The sequence below is a fragment of the Silurus meridionalis genome, chromosome 10, assembly GCF_014805685.1.
Source record: "Silurus meridionalis isolate SWU-2019-XX chromosome 10, ASM1480568v1, whole genome shotgun sequence".
In the NCBI taxonomy this organism is placed as follows: domain Eukaryota; kingdom Metazoa; phylum Chordata; class Actinopteri; order Siluriformes; family Siluridae; genus Silurus; species Silurus meridionalis.
Genome location: NC_060893.1, coordinates 10,258,398 through 10,277,772, shown reverse-complemented (window position 1 = coordinate 10,277,772; position 19,375 = coordinate 10,258,398). Strand labels below are relative to the sequence as shown.

Below are 19,375 nucleotides of genomic sequence, written 5' to 3'. Positions count from 1 at the left end.
CTTTCAGCTTTTTCAACAAGGAAAGGCCCCAAACCACAGCAGGCTTTCCCAGTGTATCATTTTGTAAGCCTGAAAATGAGAGGGTACTATGACTACAGCGGTAGTAATGTCTACATAGACAATACTTAAACACACAGTGTAACTCCTATAGGTATCAAACAGGGTTATGGGTCTGTAAACTTTAAACAGGCATTAGTAACCTGGACTGCTGTCTAATCCCGTTCTGATCCACACAAATATAGGGACAAGACAGTGTGGTCATGCAAAGAAAATCTCTTACACCTGCAACAGACAAGATTTTAAATTCCAGCAGCCCAAATGAGAGCTGAATGACTCAAAGCCTTTAAACAGTGTCCCTGATAACAATGCCACAGAGTTTCCACAAAACACCTAAAAAGAGAACAGTAATCTGTGTGTAATCATGACACATCTGATTGGAGTAGAATGCAACGATCCACAGGACAATCAGATGTTATGTTAAACAAGAATGCATAAATAATCTATGATGCATTTCAATCGTCTACACAAACAGCACATGCTGGTTGCATCAAGCATTTATAGTACATAATTGATGAAAGACTTGAGCTGTAACCATTGTTTTTGAACGAACCTCAAAGAGCTTATCAAAAATTCATGAGGACAGTGTGGGAGGGACGGGGTTGGATTCATTCCAGTTTAAAGCAAATTAAGTTGTAAATAAAAGGTACAAATGCTTTCTACAGCCTGAAAACTTTAGCTTTTGTAAATTTTTATGTAAATGTAAACCACACACACATGAATATATATATATATATATATATATATATATATATATATATATATATATATATATATATATATATATATATGTGTGTGTGTGTGTGTGTGTGTGTGTGTGTGTGTGTGTGTGTGTGTGTGTATATATGCGTGTGTGTATATATGCGTGTGTGTGTGTGTGTGTGTGTAACTGACAATAACAAATAGCCCTTAGAAATATAATTTTATTGAATTATTATATATATTTGTATTATTTTTCATCTATACAGCATGTGGTGAGTACTTTAAATAAGCTAATTCAAAAATGTGAGTCACATTCATTTACGCCTATCCTTTCTCTACTATTACAAACACACACACACACACACACACACACACACACACACACACACACACACACACACAGCCACACACACACAAACACACACACAAACACACACACAAACACACACACAAACACACACATATGCTCCCACACACCCACACACTCAAATTATTGCTCTCAGTGCAGTCCTTAACTCACGTTGGAGTCTAGTAGGTCGATACTGTCCAGGCTCTTGCTGCGGTGGATTCGGCCCTTGATTCTACGCAGCGAGGGTTTGCCGTGCGCTGAGTCTTCTGAATCACCCAGTAGAGAGATAGTATCTGGGGTTGCAATGAATCCGTGGATCCTAGGGTAGTACCTAGAAATAAGAGAAAGCAAGCACAAGATTTCATATTCAGAACTTGTCCTGAATGCACTGAATGCACTTATCTATAATCCAGTCAAAGAAATGATGGTTAATGCATTGGTGAAGAACTTACACAGCTGGCCCGTATTTATCTTTTTCGTGTTTGGGGAAAATCCTGGGATTTGAGCACAACAAGAAAAAGAAAGAAAGAGATGTCAGTATTCAGAAGAAAACACATTGTTACTGAAGACATATTTAGGTACCGATTTAAAGCATATGTGTTTGCTAAAGTAGGTTCCTGTTTCAGTGTTATATCATTTATGGAGCATTTTCAAATGGAGCACATAGTAGAATATATTTGTTATTTAAAATGGATCATATCACAAATACATTTTACATATACTGTATTGTACAATGCCAATACATTTTATATAGCAGTACAGTCTTCTTCTTCTTTCGGCATCTCCCATTATTGGTCGCCACATCGGTTCATTCGTCTCCATACCCCCCGTCTGCTACATCTGCCTCTTTCAACCCAACTACCTGCATGTCTTCCCTCACCACATCTATAAACCGCCTCCTTGGCCTTCCTCTTTTCCTCCTTCCTGATGGCTCCATCCTCAGCATTCTCTTACCAATATAACCCATGTCCCTCCACTGCACATGTCCAAACTATCTCAATCTTGCCTCCCTCACCTTGTCTCCAAAACGTCCTACATGCGATGTCCCTCTAATAAACTAATTTCTAATCCTGTCCATCTTCGTCACTCCCAACGAGAACCGCAACATCTTCAGCTCTGCTACCTCCAGCTCCACCTCCTGTCTTTTACTCAATGCCACTCTTCACCCTGCACTTTTTTCTTCACTTCCCTAACACACTCTGCATTACTTTGCACTGTTGACCCCAGGTACCTGACCTCCTCTACCTTCTCCACCTCTTCTCCCTGCAACCGCACCACTCCACTGCCCTCCCTCTCATTCACACACATCTACTCTGTCTTACTCCTACTGACTTTCATTCCCCTTCTCTCCAGCGTGTACCTCCACCTCTCCAGGCTCATCTCAACCTGCTCCCTACTCTCACCACAAATAACAATATCATCCGCAAACATCATAGTACACGGAGACTCCTGTCTGACCTCGTCCGTGAACCTGTACATCACCACTGCAAACAGGAAAGGGCTCAGAGCTGATCCTTGATGCAGTCCAACCTCCACCTTGAACCAGTCTGTTGTTTCTACTGCACACTTCATTGCTGTCACACTGTCCTCATACATGTCCTGCACCACCCTCACATACTTCTCTGACACACCTGACTTCCTCATACAATACCGCAACTCCTCTCTCGGCACCCTGTTGTATGCTTTCTCTAAATTCACAAACACACAATGCAACTCCTTCTGACCTTCTCTATACTTCTCCATCAACATTCTCAAAGCAAATAATGCGTCTATATATATATATATATATATATATATATATATATATATATATATATATATATATATATATATATATATATTCTTATGTTTTGTATAACAGTGTATAATCATACAAGGTTTTCTCTATATAGGATTTATTCACAGATTGCTCCAGTTGTCTAATCTAAATTTGTAACATTTCATTTATAGTTTCTGACTTAATAATTAAGTGGAATTAAAAAAATAATAATGTGGTCATTTTAGCAACCCTAGCTCATAGCAACTCTCCTATCATTAAAAATATTTTAAACCAGTTTTTAGGTAGGAACAATGAAATACATTGTCCTTTATCCACCCCTGTATGAAAAGTTCCACTTTTTTAGAAAAAAACATAAAATTAAAGTTTTCGAAGGAGGCCAAAGCCTGGTGATAGTTTCATGTTATTAGTAAACTGCAGAGTGCTCACACACTATTATTGTTCACATTAATAACAAACAGTCATTATATCATAAATAGTGTAAGCATCACTGGCAAATTAAAATGACATAACGTCCTCCAGCAATGTCAGTTTACACCTCGTGCCTCAGACGCCTCCAGGAAAACCAAACAAACCTGTGGCACTTACTGTTCAAAGGCCCAAAAGTGGCAATAACACATTTGTTTCTTACCTTAATCCCACACAATCATTTGAATTTGTTTATTAAATTCTAATCAATAATTCATGTCACACCTGGTCTGTTTTAAAGCATCTCATCGAGTAAACATCAGCAGAATTGTTGTAAAAGTTTTCTGAATCACCCATCTCAGCCTCAAACGGTCAATTTCACCATCATAGGAACCCAGACACAGAGGAGAAGTAGGATACATTGGAAACACACAATATATTATAAATGGCATAAAAGAATATAGAATTGGTAAATTATGATTCTGCAGATGCAGTGATACTATTCCAAAATTACAGTAAGTATTTATATAGAAAAAGAAAACCATTTGAAAGTTTATCTAGTACAAAATAAAAGAGATTGCACCGTATATACATTCTTTGCCAGGCCTAATAAAATACACTCTGTCTTTTAACACCATAAACTCCCAGGACCTGTCTAACTACACACCTGTCCTATAATTGATACTGCAGTTATTAAATATGTCATAGCTGAATATGATGCCGAATCATATTGTTTAAGATAAAATGTAATGATTTTAATAAGATGCATGCTAATGTTTCTTTTGTAAAGGTGTGAATGCAAACTAAAAATGATAAGAAAGATTTAGCGACACTTGTATACAGAATTCCAGATGAAGTTTAAAAGTGCAAAGCTCAGATCTATTACCTTATTTTTTGGTATTTTGTCACATTGAGTGTCTTTTATTGTCACCTTGTTTTAGTATACAGGCCAAGAGAATCAATTTTACATGGCAGATTGTGTGATCAACTGAGATGCTATGTGTGATTTCTAGCCAAAAAATGAAAAAGGATTTTAAGTGCATTTTAAAAGCCTCAGCTATGCTATAATCTGGGGTGTAAAAATAGTAAAAATAGAGAAGACCTTAAGAACTAGGGAAAGATGAAAACGAGGACAGAAAGTCTTTTAAAAGAAAGGAAAAGGTTAAGCTAAAGAAAATGGAAAACAGAGTGACCTTCAGTTCACCTCTATCAGGCATACGTGCTAAAAGCCTTTGGGAAAAGACTAGTGGGGAATCATGGAATAGCAGCCCACTTTATATTCTGAATGAGGTGGTGATATTAATAACAACATATAGAAAAATGTGTTCTCCAGATTAATCCTAGTGCACAGACTGCCGTCAGGACAATGACATATTTGTCCAATCAATGGTAAGCAAATGCCTAATGTAATGAAAGCACAAATAAAAACCAAGAGGCAGTCAGTGAGGAAGTGTAGTAGCTCATACATACAGCCATGCAACCTCTTCTTATATATATGCCTTACACAGGCATCAGGTATAATTAGCTTGAACAATAACGGGGGCTGCTTAAAGAGCAAGTAGGTGCATACTGTACAGCTACAGATGAGGCTGATCATCACACTCTCTTACATATACTGCCATCAGCACTGAATCTATTGGAATTATCACAAGAATCATTGTAGCTCTAGATACAGAACGGTGAAACCCAGAGGGTACATCTGGTTAAGAGAAGGACGTTGTGAAGCAGTGCAAACGTGTATTCAAATGTGCTGAACAGGAAGGCAGGTCTGTTAATATTCTGTTCACCTACAGTTGACTACAGTTTAGTTGGTCTAAGTTTAAAGAAGTGTATGCCAGGTTTAAGTGAAAACAGAGGATAATTGCAGAGGATGAAAAGATGTCAAAGTTTTGGATAATGACTGCATACTGAGTGTTGGTGATTTACACACTAATGAAAGGATGTACTGTAATCGAGAATGGAGAAATACAAAACGTTAAATTGCTTATATATGAGATCACACAAACAAACACATGTAAATACACAATCACAGACATATACACAATAACGCAGACACACTTTCATAAACGAGTGTGTAAATTCTAAAAATGAGTGTGCAAGTTCAATATGCTAGGTTACAGCAAATCTCCGGGATAGTTTTTCTGGGAGGAGGAACATCTGCTGTGTTATTATGGCTCAGGGAAAGGCTTCATTCTGACATTTGTGTTCTGTTTCTTTTTTTTTTTTTTTTTACTATCCTCTACAGGAAATGCTGAGGCTTTCGAAAAGCCATTTTCACTAAATGCACTGCTCCAGAACCCGCTGGACAGACATGGATAAAATGTTTTTAATTTACATAACATAACTACAACGTATAGATTTTACATAGCAATTCTACATTTTCACTATATTTATCGCTAAAATGCTCATTTTCATCGAGGGCGCTACACATGATATCTGTCTTACGCTGACATTCTGAGGTAAGTTCCTGTGTCTTTATATGGCTACCCTCTTTTCTAAAACGCTTCACTTCCTCCATCAGGAGACTCCTCCTGTGTGTACATCCTTTACCTCTTTTCCAGGTTGGACGTTCTGAGGTCCTCAGGTAGAAAGTGGACAGATATAAAACCCCAGGCAGAGAGGCTCACCTAGGAACAAACCGAATGTAGCAACTCAAAGTGGAGAAATTAAGTGTTCTCTGGTGGAGATTTCAAATAACTCATTCATTACGCTGAAATTAACTATGAGCTAAAATGAGTGCCTTGTGCTTGTCTGTTAACAAACCCACTTAAACAGTATCAATTTAAAATCGAATTAGTTCTTGACTGTCTTGCAATTTTAGCTCCAACTTTTTGTTTTGTTTAGAATGTCCAATTGCTTTTACAAACATACATAAACAGTAAGAGGAGGGATTTTCAACAATTGATATTTTGCAACCTATGACTAGTTAAAAACATGCAAAGTACCAGTAACTGATCAGTGTGTTTCTCCGGATTTTACATTTACAGCATTTTGCATACAACCATAGTCCATATAGTCCATAGTCCATAGTCCAGGGTGACTTATAACTTATACAACCAAGCTGGTGAGAGTTTAGGGCTTTGCTAAAAGGCCCAGCAGTGGCATCTTGGTGGTGATGGGATTTAAACTCACAACCTTCCAATCCAAAGCCCAACACCTTAACCACTGAGCTTCCACTTCACATGTCTGGATTCTCTGTTGGCTTTATGCACTTCATCATCACCTCTGATTTTTTGCTTTAAGGTGTTTGTCATGTTAGCAACCTCAACTTGACTGGTTGATGTTTATTGACTAATGTTTCAGCAAATCTGGTGCCTAAAGAAAATAACATTAGTGGGAGGTTGTGTTTTAATTTATTTTAGAATTACTTCGTACATACATTAGGGTTTCACTATTTTTTAAGGAAACACAAAATAGCAATGTATAAGAAGTCAGACAACCGAAAGTGTTTACACTTTTAATTCAAATTAATTATTTGCCCTTGATTGCTTCAGCTCAACAAGGAGCATTTAAAAATACACAAATTAAAAGACCTATAGGTTTTTATTGTATGCTAAATTTGTTAATGCTTAATGTCACCATACCCTGTATCATCGACTTCTAAACCTAAGCAAGCAATAGGCTTCAGTGTTTTTTTGTTGTAGTAGAAATCTGAAAATACCTTGACACTGATAAGCATCTTCTTCCTAAGGTGAAACCATGATGGAAGGTCACAGACCTTATGAACAGATTTCCAATTTGTGACAATGTTTTTGAGAGATTCTTCAATACCTAAATGATATTAAGTTTTTTAGATGGGTCTGATTTTTTTTTTTATAACTATTAATTTCAATTTCTGGTTGTAGTGTGAATTCATCTAGTGTGTGGAAAAGGACATTTATAGTATGGTCATAAGGGGAGTTTCTGAATAATGTATATGAATAGTTTAAATTTGTAAGAAAATGTAACATGTTCAATACTAAAATGTGGGAAAAATGTCTAGACAGATATTACAAATGACAAGACTAATGCAAGGTAATAAAAAAATCTTTTGAAAAAGTTGCGTATATTCCTGTATTTAAATAGGTCATACATTTAAGTACACTTACTGTTTATAAGTAAAATATTAAATGTACTCTGATGTAGTGTATGTGGATTATTTCTTTCTAGTAAACACGTCATCCATTTTGAAGCAGAGCCTACAAAGATCTTGGGGGCATATACTGACGATGAATTAACAACCCTGTTATCTTTTAAGCCAAAGTGTAATCCTGTTTGGATTATCGCCCTACACACAGAGAAAGAGAGGTCTCAGACCATTCGTACTTAACAAAGAGCCCTAGTGAAAAATTAGGTGCACAAACGCTAAAGCTGAGCAAATGAATCTTAAAGAGGCAGATAGCATGAGACACAGACAAATGTGGTATGGTAATGAATAGGTGAAAGCACAGTGGATGTAAAGTGATACAGGTTGGAAACACTACATAATGGTGAAGAAGTGACACACAAGAAGCACATATTAATGTAACTGCCTTTTTTATTTGGAACATTTGAGGACATTCACATAGCAATGGAAAGGGTAGATCGATGGTGTTGGTCACAGGGCAGTGGTTTATGAATGAAGTAAGAAGAAAACAGGTGAGGAAGAAGAAAATGGGACATAGGCACAAAAAAGCTTGCACAAAAACAAAATAAACAGCATGACATCATAGTAAAAGAATAATACTGTAGGTCCAGTGTGATTAATGTGATGCAGCATCAGGACCAGCTCTACATTAATACATGAGAGGACAGGAGTCTTGAATTTCCATCATGCTGGTCCAGTTATTGACTAGTATATACACTAGGTTTTAATCAACACTGGATTTTGTTACATATACACACACACACGTTCTACAAAGTATTCCTGCTTGTTATAGTGTACCCATTACAACCCAGTGAAAGTGGCCATATATTTGTGCTCGCCACTGAAACTGAGTCCCTGTCTGTGCTTCCTTGGAAAAAAATAAAGTAGTGTGTGTATAGCAGCCTAAAGCTCCATCCTTCCCCCCTCCTTCTCTGTCCTTTTTTTTCCCTTAAACCCACCAACCTATAGGGTGCATGGCCACCCGCACTGAGTCTCATACTCACCACATATGCTTTCTCGGCGGCAGACTACGTTCTCGGTTGATGGCTGTCACACCTAAGGCCAGCTGCATAACAGTTATGTATTTCTGATAGTTCACCATGGTATTTGCTCGCTGCCTTAGCAAACAAACAAAAAAAGAAGAAAAAAAACAAGGAAAAGACGAAAAAAAAAAATCCGAACCAAAAAAAAAGCACAGGTACCGCTAGATCTGCGCTCTCCTTCCTATTCTCTGGCGTCCGCTCCTGGCGCGTCTTCCTCGTTCAGCATCAGCATCATCATCATCATCATCATCATCATCATCTTCATCATCATCATCAGCAGCATCACAGCGCCATTTCGAGCGCGACTGATCTGACAGGACAAACACTCCTCGAGGAGGAGACGAACCAGAGGAGCCATCAGATTCTCCACCGAATCTCCTCACTCTCTCTCTCTCTCTCTCTCTCGTGGGGATATGCGCGCGCGCGCGTACACACACACACACACCGCCACTGCGCTCGGTATCAGCCGGAAATGCACATTTTGGTCTCCTCCTCCTCCTCCTCCTCTCGCCACGCGCGCGCCACTCGGCTTAAAGCGCTCCGCCTCAAGCGCCTGCTTTTCTCCGCAGCGTCCAAGCGTCCGTCCACAAACCGATGCTCTGTGTGTGTGTGTGTGTGTGTGTGTGTGTGTGTGCGCGTGTGGTTGCACGACAAGGGGAGGGGGAGCGGAAAACCCACTAATGAATAAAAACAGCACTACCTTAAGTACCTTAAGAGTAAAGCGTGTGTGTTTTGCTTAGGATTAGTAACGTCCCTGCATTAAATCTTAAAGGAATATTCCTATTCTTGATAACTATGAAATCAAAACAAGTTCAATTAACCATATTTTTGCATAGACCAAGGGTGAGGATGGAAAAACTGAAACCTCTATACTGCTAACATTTCTATCATGGTACCAGTGGACTCTTTCAGGATGTCTCTGCCAACATTCAGAATGCTCAACGTCCAACTGAATGGATTAATGAGTATGACAGTTCTGTACAACATATACCATGACCTTCATTGCAATCCGAAATTAATCCACCTGAACACTGACTGTGTAGTGATAAATACACATCATACAAACAAAAAACAAAGCTGAAGCTTGTCACAATGTTCCTCTGTGAAATGGTGGCAGAAAATTTTCCCACACTAGCAAAACAGTTACAATTACTTCCATTTACATGTCAATTCTTTAATATTTGTAACTTTCCAGGAGCAATCCAACATAATTTGAAGTAATTATGAGATCTTTTCCTAGTGAAATCTTCAAACAGAAAGATTAGAATGATTTACAGAAGCATATTTCATTAATGTTGATTGTTGCTCCAACACAAAAAAAAACCCCATTAGATTTTCAACGTTTCTTATTTCCTTAGTGAAGAATAAACTAGTTTTAAAATAGGTCTATTATCTGAATACACTTTAGTTCAATTTGTACTGTATCTTATGGTATATGATATAAAAAGCAGCACAATATTATAAGTATATAAAACGTAGAAGTCCTCCTTGGCATGGCACAGTGTTTGGAGGTGCTGGCAGATTCTTAATGTTAGAAGCCTTATCTCTCTCCAATGGAGAACTGCTTTAAACAGACCCTTTTCTTTAGGAATGCTGTGTCTCCTGCAAGCTAACTCCTTGGCCTCTTTTGCTAAGACTAGATTTATTGTATTTAAGGTCTAGACATAGCCTGATAACCCACTTCTGAAAATCCCATAGCTTCTGCAGGCCTAGGGGATTTACCGCTGCGGCTGCTGTCATAAGTTGACGTGTACTGTGCTAGGTGGCTCGGCTGAATCTGATAAGCAAGCATAATAATATCTGGCACACATCAGGCTAGCAATGTAGCTTAAGTTTCACCCTCTCAAAGATTGGATAATAACAACTGTCTTCCTTTTGGAAATTTGAATATTTTGAACCTCTGGTTTATAGAATGACATATTTATAATAATTGCACCACTCTTCAATATAGACCAAAGTTCTTGGATCATAGCCAAGGTAATGGGGCCTGATATTGATGAGGCTCAAAGCTGCAGAAATGTTTTGGAACAGTGGCTGCAATTTGTACAGTATCTCTTCAGGAGCCAGCAATTCGATGTACAGTAGTTGCTTTCTAACAAACTACACTCTAGAGACATTTAGATACCTACAAGAGGTCGTACAGTATGACTGTCTGCCTTATAGTTTGTGGGAGACATCTCCTTATGTGTTTTAAATGCATAACTAAGTTATAATGACCTAACAGTATAATAACGACACTTTTGCTTTGTGGATCTGTATCCAGCACTCTAATAGCTTAGGTTCCATTGACATCTGATCTAAAGAAAGACCCTGACACACAGAGCAGATTTTATAGGGTTAATTTGAATATATCTGTTATCCAGCATTAACCAAGTTGGCATAGAGTCACCCCATATAATGGCCTAGGTGTCCCACTTGTAGGAACGAGCTATTCTTTCCGTGTAGATTGGAAGAATTGAACCAATGCTAGCAGTAAAATGATGAAACATCGCTGCTATGTGCTGCATATGAACAGTATTGATCATATGCAGCACATACTGTAGCCTACAGAGATTTCATTAAGAACTGCTTCTGAACTGGATCTTTAAAATATTCAACTCAGAGGCCAACTTCTTCTCTATCTTAAAGATCTTCTCCATACAATGTTTGACTTCTATTATTTCTCATTATTTATTTTGGCTTGTAAAAGTTTTGCTTGTAATATCTTAAATATTTTACAGACTACACAGCAGCTCCTTCCTGGGCTCAGGGCCTGTGTCAAAAACGTTACTAGTGACCTCTTATTACATAAAAAAGGAAGATTTTGTGTTCTTCTCTAGGGCTTTTGCGGGTTTTTTTATATTTATACTCCCCATGGGTCTACTTATGGGTCTACTTATTCATAAAAATGTTATCGGCCTAGCCTCGTGTCTTTTAGCCAAACCAGACATGAGTTTAATAAACTTGGGGATTGTGTAAAGGACATTAGACACTGGATGACAAGTATTTAATTAATTATGACAGACCACAGAAATAAATGTTCCCGATTATGTACGAGCTCTTTAATTGTAACAGGCCACAGACAAGACAAGCTTGGTGTGATTAGAAAGCCTCTTTATAGCATAGTCCCTTTTTATCCCAAATACATTGCTTAACAAATAAAGCTCCACTACTGTATAGAAGATTACACTCATTTTAAAGTAAAGACTGAACTCAGATTCTGAAGGTAGGTTACTTGCAGCCATATCAGTAGTCATAAACTGGTGAGCAGCTCACTCAATATTGCATCCAAGGTTAAGTGAATGAAAGCTAAATAGTGTATTATTTATAATATTTTTAGTCATATTTCATTTGATGACTAAAATAAATTAAATTGAAAATAGGTTTATTAAAAATCTGTGGCTGGTAATCTGTCTGCGTTTTTATTGCTATGGTTTACTTAGATACAGTAGACATACAACTTTGTATAAAATCAATAATGTCTGCAAATGTACATAATCAAAATAAGTTCTAATCCAAGACGATTCACACATTTAAACAAGACTTTTTGGTCATATGTGTTTATAAAAAAAAACAGTTTTCTGCATTATATGTAACCTTATTATAAATAAAATGTATCACCAAATTGGTAACAGTTCTGGGTAACATTCTTTAATAGACTACCAGTGATTATCAGGTTCAGTCTATTCAGTACACAGCCTCAAATATATTTTGCCTTGACATGTGGCTACCATTGTTCTGCTGCTTAAAATATTCAGAGTGGAAGCAGTTACACAAAGATAGCTTATTCTTTAAAATAATGCTCGTGCTAATGACTGGGAAATATTACAAACTGATACAAATGATGAATGCTACCTAAGAAATCAATCCTGCAGCAGACATTTAGCTGAATCTGTGTCTATAAGAGGCAAATTGTCATTTGTTGGCTTAAGAGCTAAAGCTGAAAGTATTGGATGGGAACATTAAACAGAAATAGTTCATGCTGAATCTATTTCAAGGGTGAGTGTAATTAGGCTTGTGACGTCAAGCTATATCCGTCTGCAAGCATATGGCCTAGAATTTTACATCACCCAATCAATAGAGAATTAAAAAAAAAAACTTTTTGGCCACGACAAATGGGATTATACAATAATTACTGCAGGTAGTCGAAGTAATTACTTCATAGGTGTCTGAGCACAATCTTAAAGATATGCTAATATGCAGCTGTGCCATTATTACACTATTAAACTTTATACCCTAAATGAATCTTAGAAACTTTAAAGCCATTTCCTATTATTATATGTGTAATCAGTTTGCACCTAAAATCAGATGCTTCACAAATGACAAAATCTTGTATATTATTTAACTGTATATAATTTATATAAACTGACTTGTTTGATTTTTTATTTTTAGTCAGAGAAATCTTTTGCTCTGTTTGCTTCAGGAGAGAATTATACACAATCAAAGCAGCAGGGCATCCTATGGGAGACATTGAATCTTAATTTGCACCAAAGGCTACAGCAGTAATATATGGTTAAAACATGTGCAACAGCCTTAGTGTTGAATTTAAAACTGTCAATATTTATTCAGTCCTTTGGATTTTCAATGCCATTCCATTACTATATATATATACATACATATACACTAACATTGTAAGTGCTTGGGTGTGTGGGAGAAAGTGGGCTGCTGAAGCCCAGGCACAGAAAATGTGTGTATATATCATGGTGCTTAGACAGCACTAGGTCACAAGCAATGTTCCTGCTGCAGTCTGAGGATCTAATGCATTTTCTCATTCGTGAACACTTTCTACTGCAGCACCAGGTCTGCCCCTTACAGTACTCACCAGAGGCACGCACATACAGACACAGAGACACACACACACAAACACACGCACACACATCCACATGAACACACACTTCACTAACCAAAAATACATTTTTTTGCTCTTTACATTTTTCCAAATAAGAAGTGTTATCCTTGAAGTTACAAAAACTTTGACTACAATTATTAGTAGGATCTTTGCTAAAAAAAAAAATTAAAAAAAGAACAGGCATGAAAATGCCTAAACAGATTAATAGAATCTGTATTTGTTGCTGTAAGCAGGTATGGTGTATTGTATGCAGGGTTGTTGGACTCAGACTGGATAGGTAAGGAGAAGTTGTTTCTTTATTGAATTTCTAGTTGCTTACATATAGTATTAAGCAGCAAGGTTTCACTTTTCTTACTGAAATGTGTGTAAACATACACTAACACTATTTTTACTTATTTATTAATTTGTAGCATACATACATTTTTGTCTGATTCCCTAATATCACATGGAAATCATTCACAGTGTGTTAAATAGGACAAGTGTACAACGTCCTTCTTCCCATGGCCTATCTCTGCTCTGTGCTTTCCTATGTGAAGGAAAAAAACAGATCAAGAATCGTTTGTAGGGCTCAAAGCCGATTCCCTGAGGTGAAAGCTGGACCTGAGCCTTAAGCATCTTCTCCAGCTGGAACAGTGTGATTTATGACTTTTTGCACTGAACAAAGGAGATGCCAGGAAGGTCCTCTCCACATGAGTACACTGCACCAGTAGAGAACGCAATCATGCATGGCCACATGATAATATATCACATACATCCTAATGCGCACACACACTTCCATGCACAACGCACATACACACGCAAACACTAGTCACACTTCATTGCTGTCGCAGTGCTCTCTATCTCGATCTATGCTCTGAGGTGAGTCATCAGAGTGGAGCACAACCTATCTCTCTCTTTCTTTGTCTCTCTCTCTCTTTGGACATCCCTCTCTCTTCTTTACTTAAAAAAAAAAAAAAACGACAGTCCAGGATTTCAGCCTAGTTATTTTTAATAAGGAGCTGAATTCTGAAAGCAGACATACACTGTGTATAAAGGAGTGTATAAGGCTCAAGAGTGAATGTGGATAACGGCTTTCTGGCTTTGGCTTATGCCATCGTTGCATCTCTGGTGAAACTGTGAAAGCAGATACACTTTGATTTCAGTCAGGGAGGAAATCAGTTGGGCCTGTTAATAATTCACACAGTTACATAAACATAAATAGTATACAAAAAACGTGGTGGGCAAACATAGTACAGTTTTAATTTTACTTTATATTATCCGAAATGGAAATGATTAAGTTTAAGTGATGTTAGTGAGCTAAACAATAAGGTCAGGCAGACTATGTCCTTGCAAGTAGCCTGCACCCTCTGAGTGAGGCCAGGGGTTATGATTTAGAACAGCATGTTTAGTTGAAGTCAGCAAGAAAGGTAACAACACCGGACAGGCATGGACAGAGTGAAAAACCCAACAGATAAATATTGCAGCCTTCCCTGCAACACTGGACCTGCAATTTCTAACTTCCTTTGTATTCAGCAAGAACTTTGGTGTTTCTTTAAATTGTTTGAAATGATGACAAAAGGCACGTGAGCACCAGCCAGCACAAGGCTAAATTCAGCCTCACTGGTGTACACACAGACACACAATTACACATGCTCTGAGAGCCACACATGCACTGAGTTGAAACATATGAAACATATGGAACATAACGCACACTCAATTTACATCCAAATGCCAAGATTAAATAAAGCTTAAGGCCAAATCAGCTCCATATGTACACAGCGAGATACACAGAGAATGCTCATTCTGTTTAACACAACAGTTTGTATAAAAACTGTTTAATAATCATTGCCTTTAATAATTAAAGACAACTATAATTCCTTAATAATTAATTATCTTTAATCATGTTTTCATTATTATTATATCTTATTATCCTGACAGTGTTCATGTGAAAAATATGCATGTAGATAGGCATTATGGGTTTTTTAGTAAGATAACCTTCTAATATTCGGCATGGTCCAATGTGTCAGCAGCTGAGCAGTCCTGAATTCATGACCCTGTTTAGTGCGTCACTGAATTCTAAAGCAAGAAGCCCGATTAGAAATGCTGGTACTCACATAGAATAGCATACCCCCCTTCAGTTCTATCCACAAGCATGTTTTTCTGCTGTCTGTGCTTTCTTGAGTGTCTGATTTATTCAGATTGTCCAGCACTTGACTTTATGTGTATGTGTGTAGCTCAATCCAGAATATAACCAAAGAGAATTTGTCCAATTGTCATGTCAGACAGTTTTTGTGTGATTGAAAGAGACTGTCAAGCTGTGGGTTATTTTGCGTATGTTTGTTTTTTCTATACATATGTTTATGTGTGTGTATGTGTGTGTGTGTGTGTGTGTGTGTGTGTGTGTGTGTGTGTGTGTGTGTGTGTGTCAGAGCCTTCCATGTCCAGGTCATAGATGAAATTCTTGTCTTCAGCCTTTTCCTACTCCTCATTTGTCTTCAATTTTGTCCCCTTCAAGTTCCTACCCACCAGCCAACTCTCCACTATCACCATGGGTCAGTTGAAGGGTGTCTTTTTGAATTGCTGCTCCTGCTGCATCATAAGGCAGTGTAACAGACATAGAATACATGATTTATATGCTTCCACAAAGAGTACATGAGCTCACAGAATTCCACCATTGGCTAGTGTCACTGTGATTGACAGTGGAGTGAAATTTCCTTTATTTCCTTATAGCCATTGATGGCTGTTGTATCCTGATAAAAAGGAAATTTTCGTTAGACCACGTGGGAGCAGCTTCACCATACTTTAATTTTGCGGCCTCTATGTTTTTATATTTGACCTTCCTATTTTCCAGCTCTGATTAAACTCAGCTTTATTTTAAGGCCTATATAAACATATGGACACACACACACACACACACACACACACACACACACACACACACACACACACACACACACACACATATACATGCATGCATGTTACACTGCACATAAACAAGCCTTCAAACACTCATATGCACACACAATGCCACTGTAAGTCAACACACATTCACCAAGGTCACAAGCAGTCTATGATATAATATAACAGAAAATACACTCTTTCTTGCTTCAGGGAATAAAAATGCAAAAGCAAATCCTCAAATCCAATAAATGGTCGAAGTCATATTCACAAAGATGCATCCAGTATTTCAAAAGCAAAAATGAATGTTAAGGTAAGCAACCTTTTAATGGTAATGTAAGCAAGTGTTCAGAACTAAGGGCACATTTTTAAATGGCCTTGATAACAGGATGACTCTGTGGTTCATAGGACTAAAAGTAGAATTTAATCAAATCATAGATGTAATCAGTTAAACGAGGCCCATCTGCCATGCCACAAAGAGCCGCTGGGCTTACTTTGAAAACCATAATTACTTTTGCATCACTCTCACAGCCATTTCATTTAAAGCTAGTTAATAACCCAGTAGGTGTTTAGTCCCTTGGTACATGAAACTAAAGGTAGAATGAAAATGCTGAAGGTGCCTAGTGATTATTATTTATTTACATTTCCAGTTTATGCTGAAAACACCATTAAATAAATGCTATATATAATGCCCATAAATAATATTAGATATAAAAAAAAAAGTAGAGTCGAATAGGAGAATCAAACATATAAGAGACATAATAATTATCTGGAATCAAACTAAATCTCTTCATGCATCATCTTTAATTCCATTTGACAGTTAACAAAAATATGAACTTATATCAACCTAATTCTTGCAATTATCTAATCAGCCAGTCCTTATTATTGCAACACATATATAGGTTATATTTCTAGAATTCACTTAGAACCGAGAGGACAGAGAGCTAAGACTGCAGTGTGCACAGATTTAACAAAACAGGACAGTTAAAGCATGGAAATAGGCCTATTTCAAGGAAACAGTATTTCTAAGTCACACAGATGGTTGGGTCATAGTTTGGTGCCAGCAGCATGAATCCACCTGCTATGTGTCAGCAGTTCAGTCTGGTGAAGATGGTAAAATAATGGGATGGGGTTTCTTGGCACACTTCGGTGCATCTATTCACCGCCACAATTTCCCTTCTTTTACTGGCTACCTCTAGAATGATAATGCACTGTGTCACAAACAAAAGTTGTCTAAAACTGATTTTATGCAGGTCACAATGATTTCGTTCACGTAAACATGAAGCAGAATCTCAGAGTACCATTTGCAATGTTTTGTGCAATCCTTGCTACAATTAATTGAAGCTGAGAGCAAAGGAAGGCCCTACCAAATATTAGTGTATTAAAAAACAAGTTGGTGTACAGTAAAACATATACTGTAAATACTTGGCCCATATCCATTGACCACACAATTGGTGTACTTTATTATGTTGCCGTTTAATTAGGGATGTCATCATGTTGGGATCCATTCCAAGAACAATTCTAATCGAATTCGAAACGTTTTACAGCATAAGGAGTAATGTCTTACCGTGTATCAAAAAGGGGATCCGTATACAAAAGGGGATAGCAAACTTTACCCCTTTCCTTGGAAAAGACATCTTCCTGATTGTGAGATGGCATATTCTGTCCCTGCTTTTTATTTTGTTCAGCTGACACATCTATGAAGGACAAATAATTGGTAAGGAGTTCATTAAAATAATTAATATATCATTAAGTTATAGCCATGGATAATGAATAATATTTTACATTACAAATGAAAATATTGCTTTGAATCATGTTTCTATGGATATACATTGGAACTATATACTGTTTACTTCTTTTCATACCTTTATGAGTAAATTTTTCTACATTGGACATGATTTTTGGTATTCATGGTTTTATCCCGAGTTCAGATTTTCATGTGCTAAATCATACTTCTTTGAAGAATCTTCTTTCAAGTTCTTTGAAAAATCAATATAATTTTCTTAAATAAACTATGTCTATCTATACTGATAATTTTCCCCTAATTCTAAATCTTGTATCGAATATAAAAGCTATTACCGTTAATCTGGACCCTAGACATATGATTTTAATTGTGCTGTGCTTTGGCTGGTCTCAATGGTTAGCTGGTAATCTGCTCAGTGTTGTGGATTTAGCTGGCTATTTTCTGCATTAGTGGCCTGAGTAGGTTTGAAAAAGTTTCCTCTGCATACATACACTGTACATACACTGGCAAACATATATTGTTTTCATATCATTAAAATATATTATATGAAATAGTATATGAAATATATGAAACATTTTGCAAGTAGAATATAGGTTTCATTAATAAAAAAAATATACAATATTTGTTGCTGGCAAATTAGCCCTTATTTTATTTTATTTTTGATTTTTTTTTTTAAATATATATACCCACTATTTTACAACAGCAGCTCATGTAAATCTAGAAAAAAATCCCACCTCTAAAACTGGAAGTGATCAGATGCATTTTTAGTCCTTCAATTCTTTTTGAATGAGTAATATATGTGTCATTGCTAAACAGAAATACCTTCATGTCCCAGCAGCAAGCATGTGAGCAGGTGAGGAGACACTTCCTCCAGCACAGCGCAGAAGGAGTAAAAAGCATCTGGGCCCTTATTCATTATCTGATCCAAAAATAGCTCTGTTCCCTTTTTGCTGGACTCCTGACCCAACATCTCTTTATATTCACTGAGAGAAAATACTTTGTTGTACAACAGGTATGGAAGCACCTTGTTCACATCTAGCTCATTCACTAACAGCTCTCTGTGCTGCTTTAGGAGCCAGACAGCCCTTTTCTTCTTCTTCCAGCATCCTGCTTTTTTAGTTTTGTTCCTCTGTTTCTTGGTCCTCTGCCCACACCAGTTCTTCGTGTCACTTCCGAACATTGTTCCAAATCTTTCTTTTAAGATGTTTTCACCAGTTCTCTCTGCAATACTGCGAAAAAACTGAAAGCACATATTTTTATCATAAAGGTGTTTCTTTGCCAGTAACAGCTTCGTACACAAAAAATGTCTGGAGTACAATCTGGACGGTGCCAGAATGTAAGGCTGATGCTTATACACCATAAGAGGATTATCTTTGTGTTAAGTAGTGCCCCTTTATACTCAAGTTAATTTGTAAAATGGTATTGAGAAATGTTTGAAATGTTAAAAAGCATAAAATCAAATTGACTCTCCTCTTATGTTACAAG

The 19,375-nt window shown here is 37.2% G+C and overlaps 1 protein-coding gene across 11 annotated transcripts in view; it reads right to left on the bottom strand.

The window, feature by feature from the left end:
- Nucleotides 1-19,175, bottom strand: part of tjp1b (tight junction protein 1b) — a 72,118-nt gene extending 52,943 nt beyond the window's left edge. For 5 of the 11 annotated variants that reach the window (XM_046860020.1, XM_046860022.1, XM_046860021.1 and 2 more), the window contains exons 1-4: nt 18,713-19,175; nt 17,714-17,843; nt 1,561-1,602; nt 1,280-1,439 (exon numbers count right to left, since the gene is read on the bottom strand). In XM_046860020.1, coding sequence (XP_046715976.1) covers nt 1,280-1,439; nt 1,561-1,602; nt 17,714-17,843; nt 18,713-19,142 — 762 coding nt within the window. In that variant the 5' untranslated portion in view covers nt 19,143-19,175. Of the gene's footprint in view, nt 1-1,279; nt 1,440-1,560; nt 1,603-8,402; nt 8,850-17,713; nt 17,844-18,712 lie in introns of those variants that run through there. The other 6 variants (XM_046860023.1, XM_046860024.1, XM_046860026.1 and 3 more) reach the window with 3 other exon arrangements.
- Between the last annotated feature and the right edge of the window lie 200 nt (nt 19,176-19,375).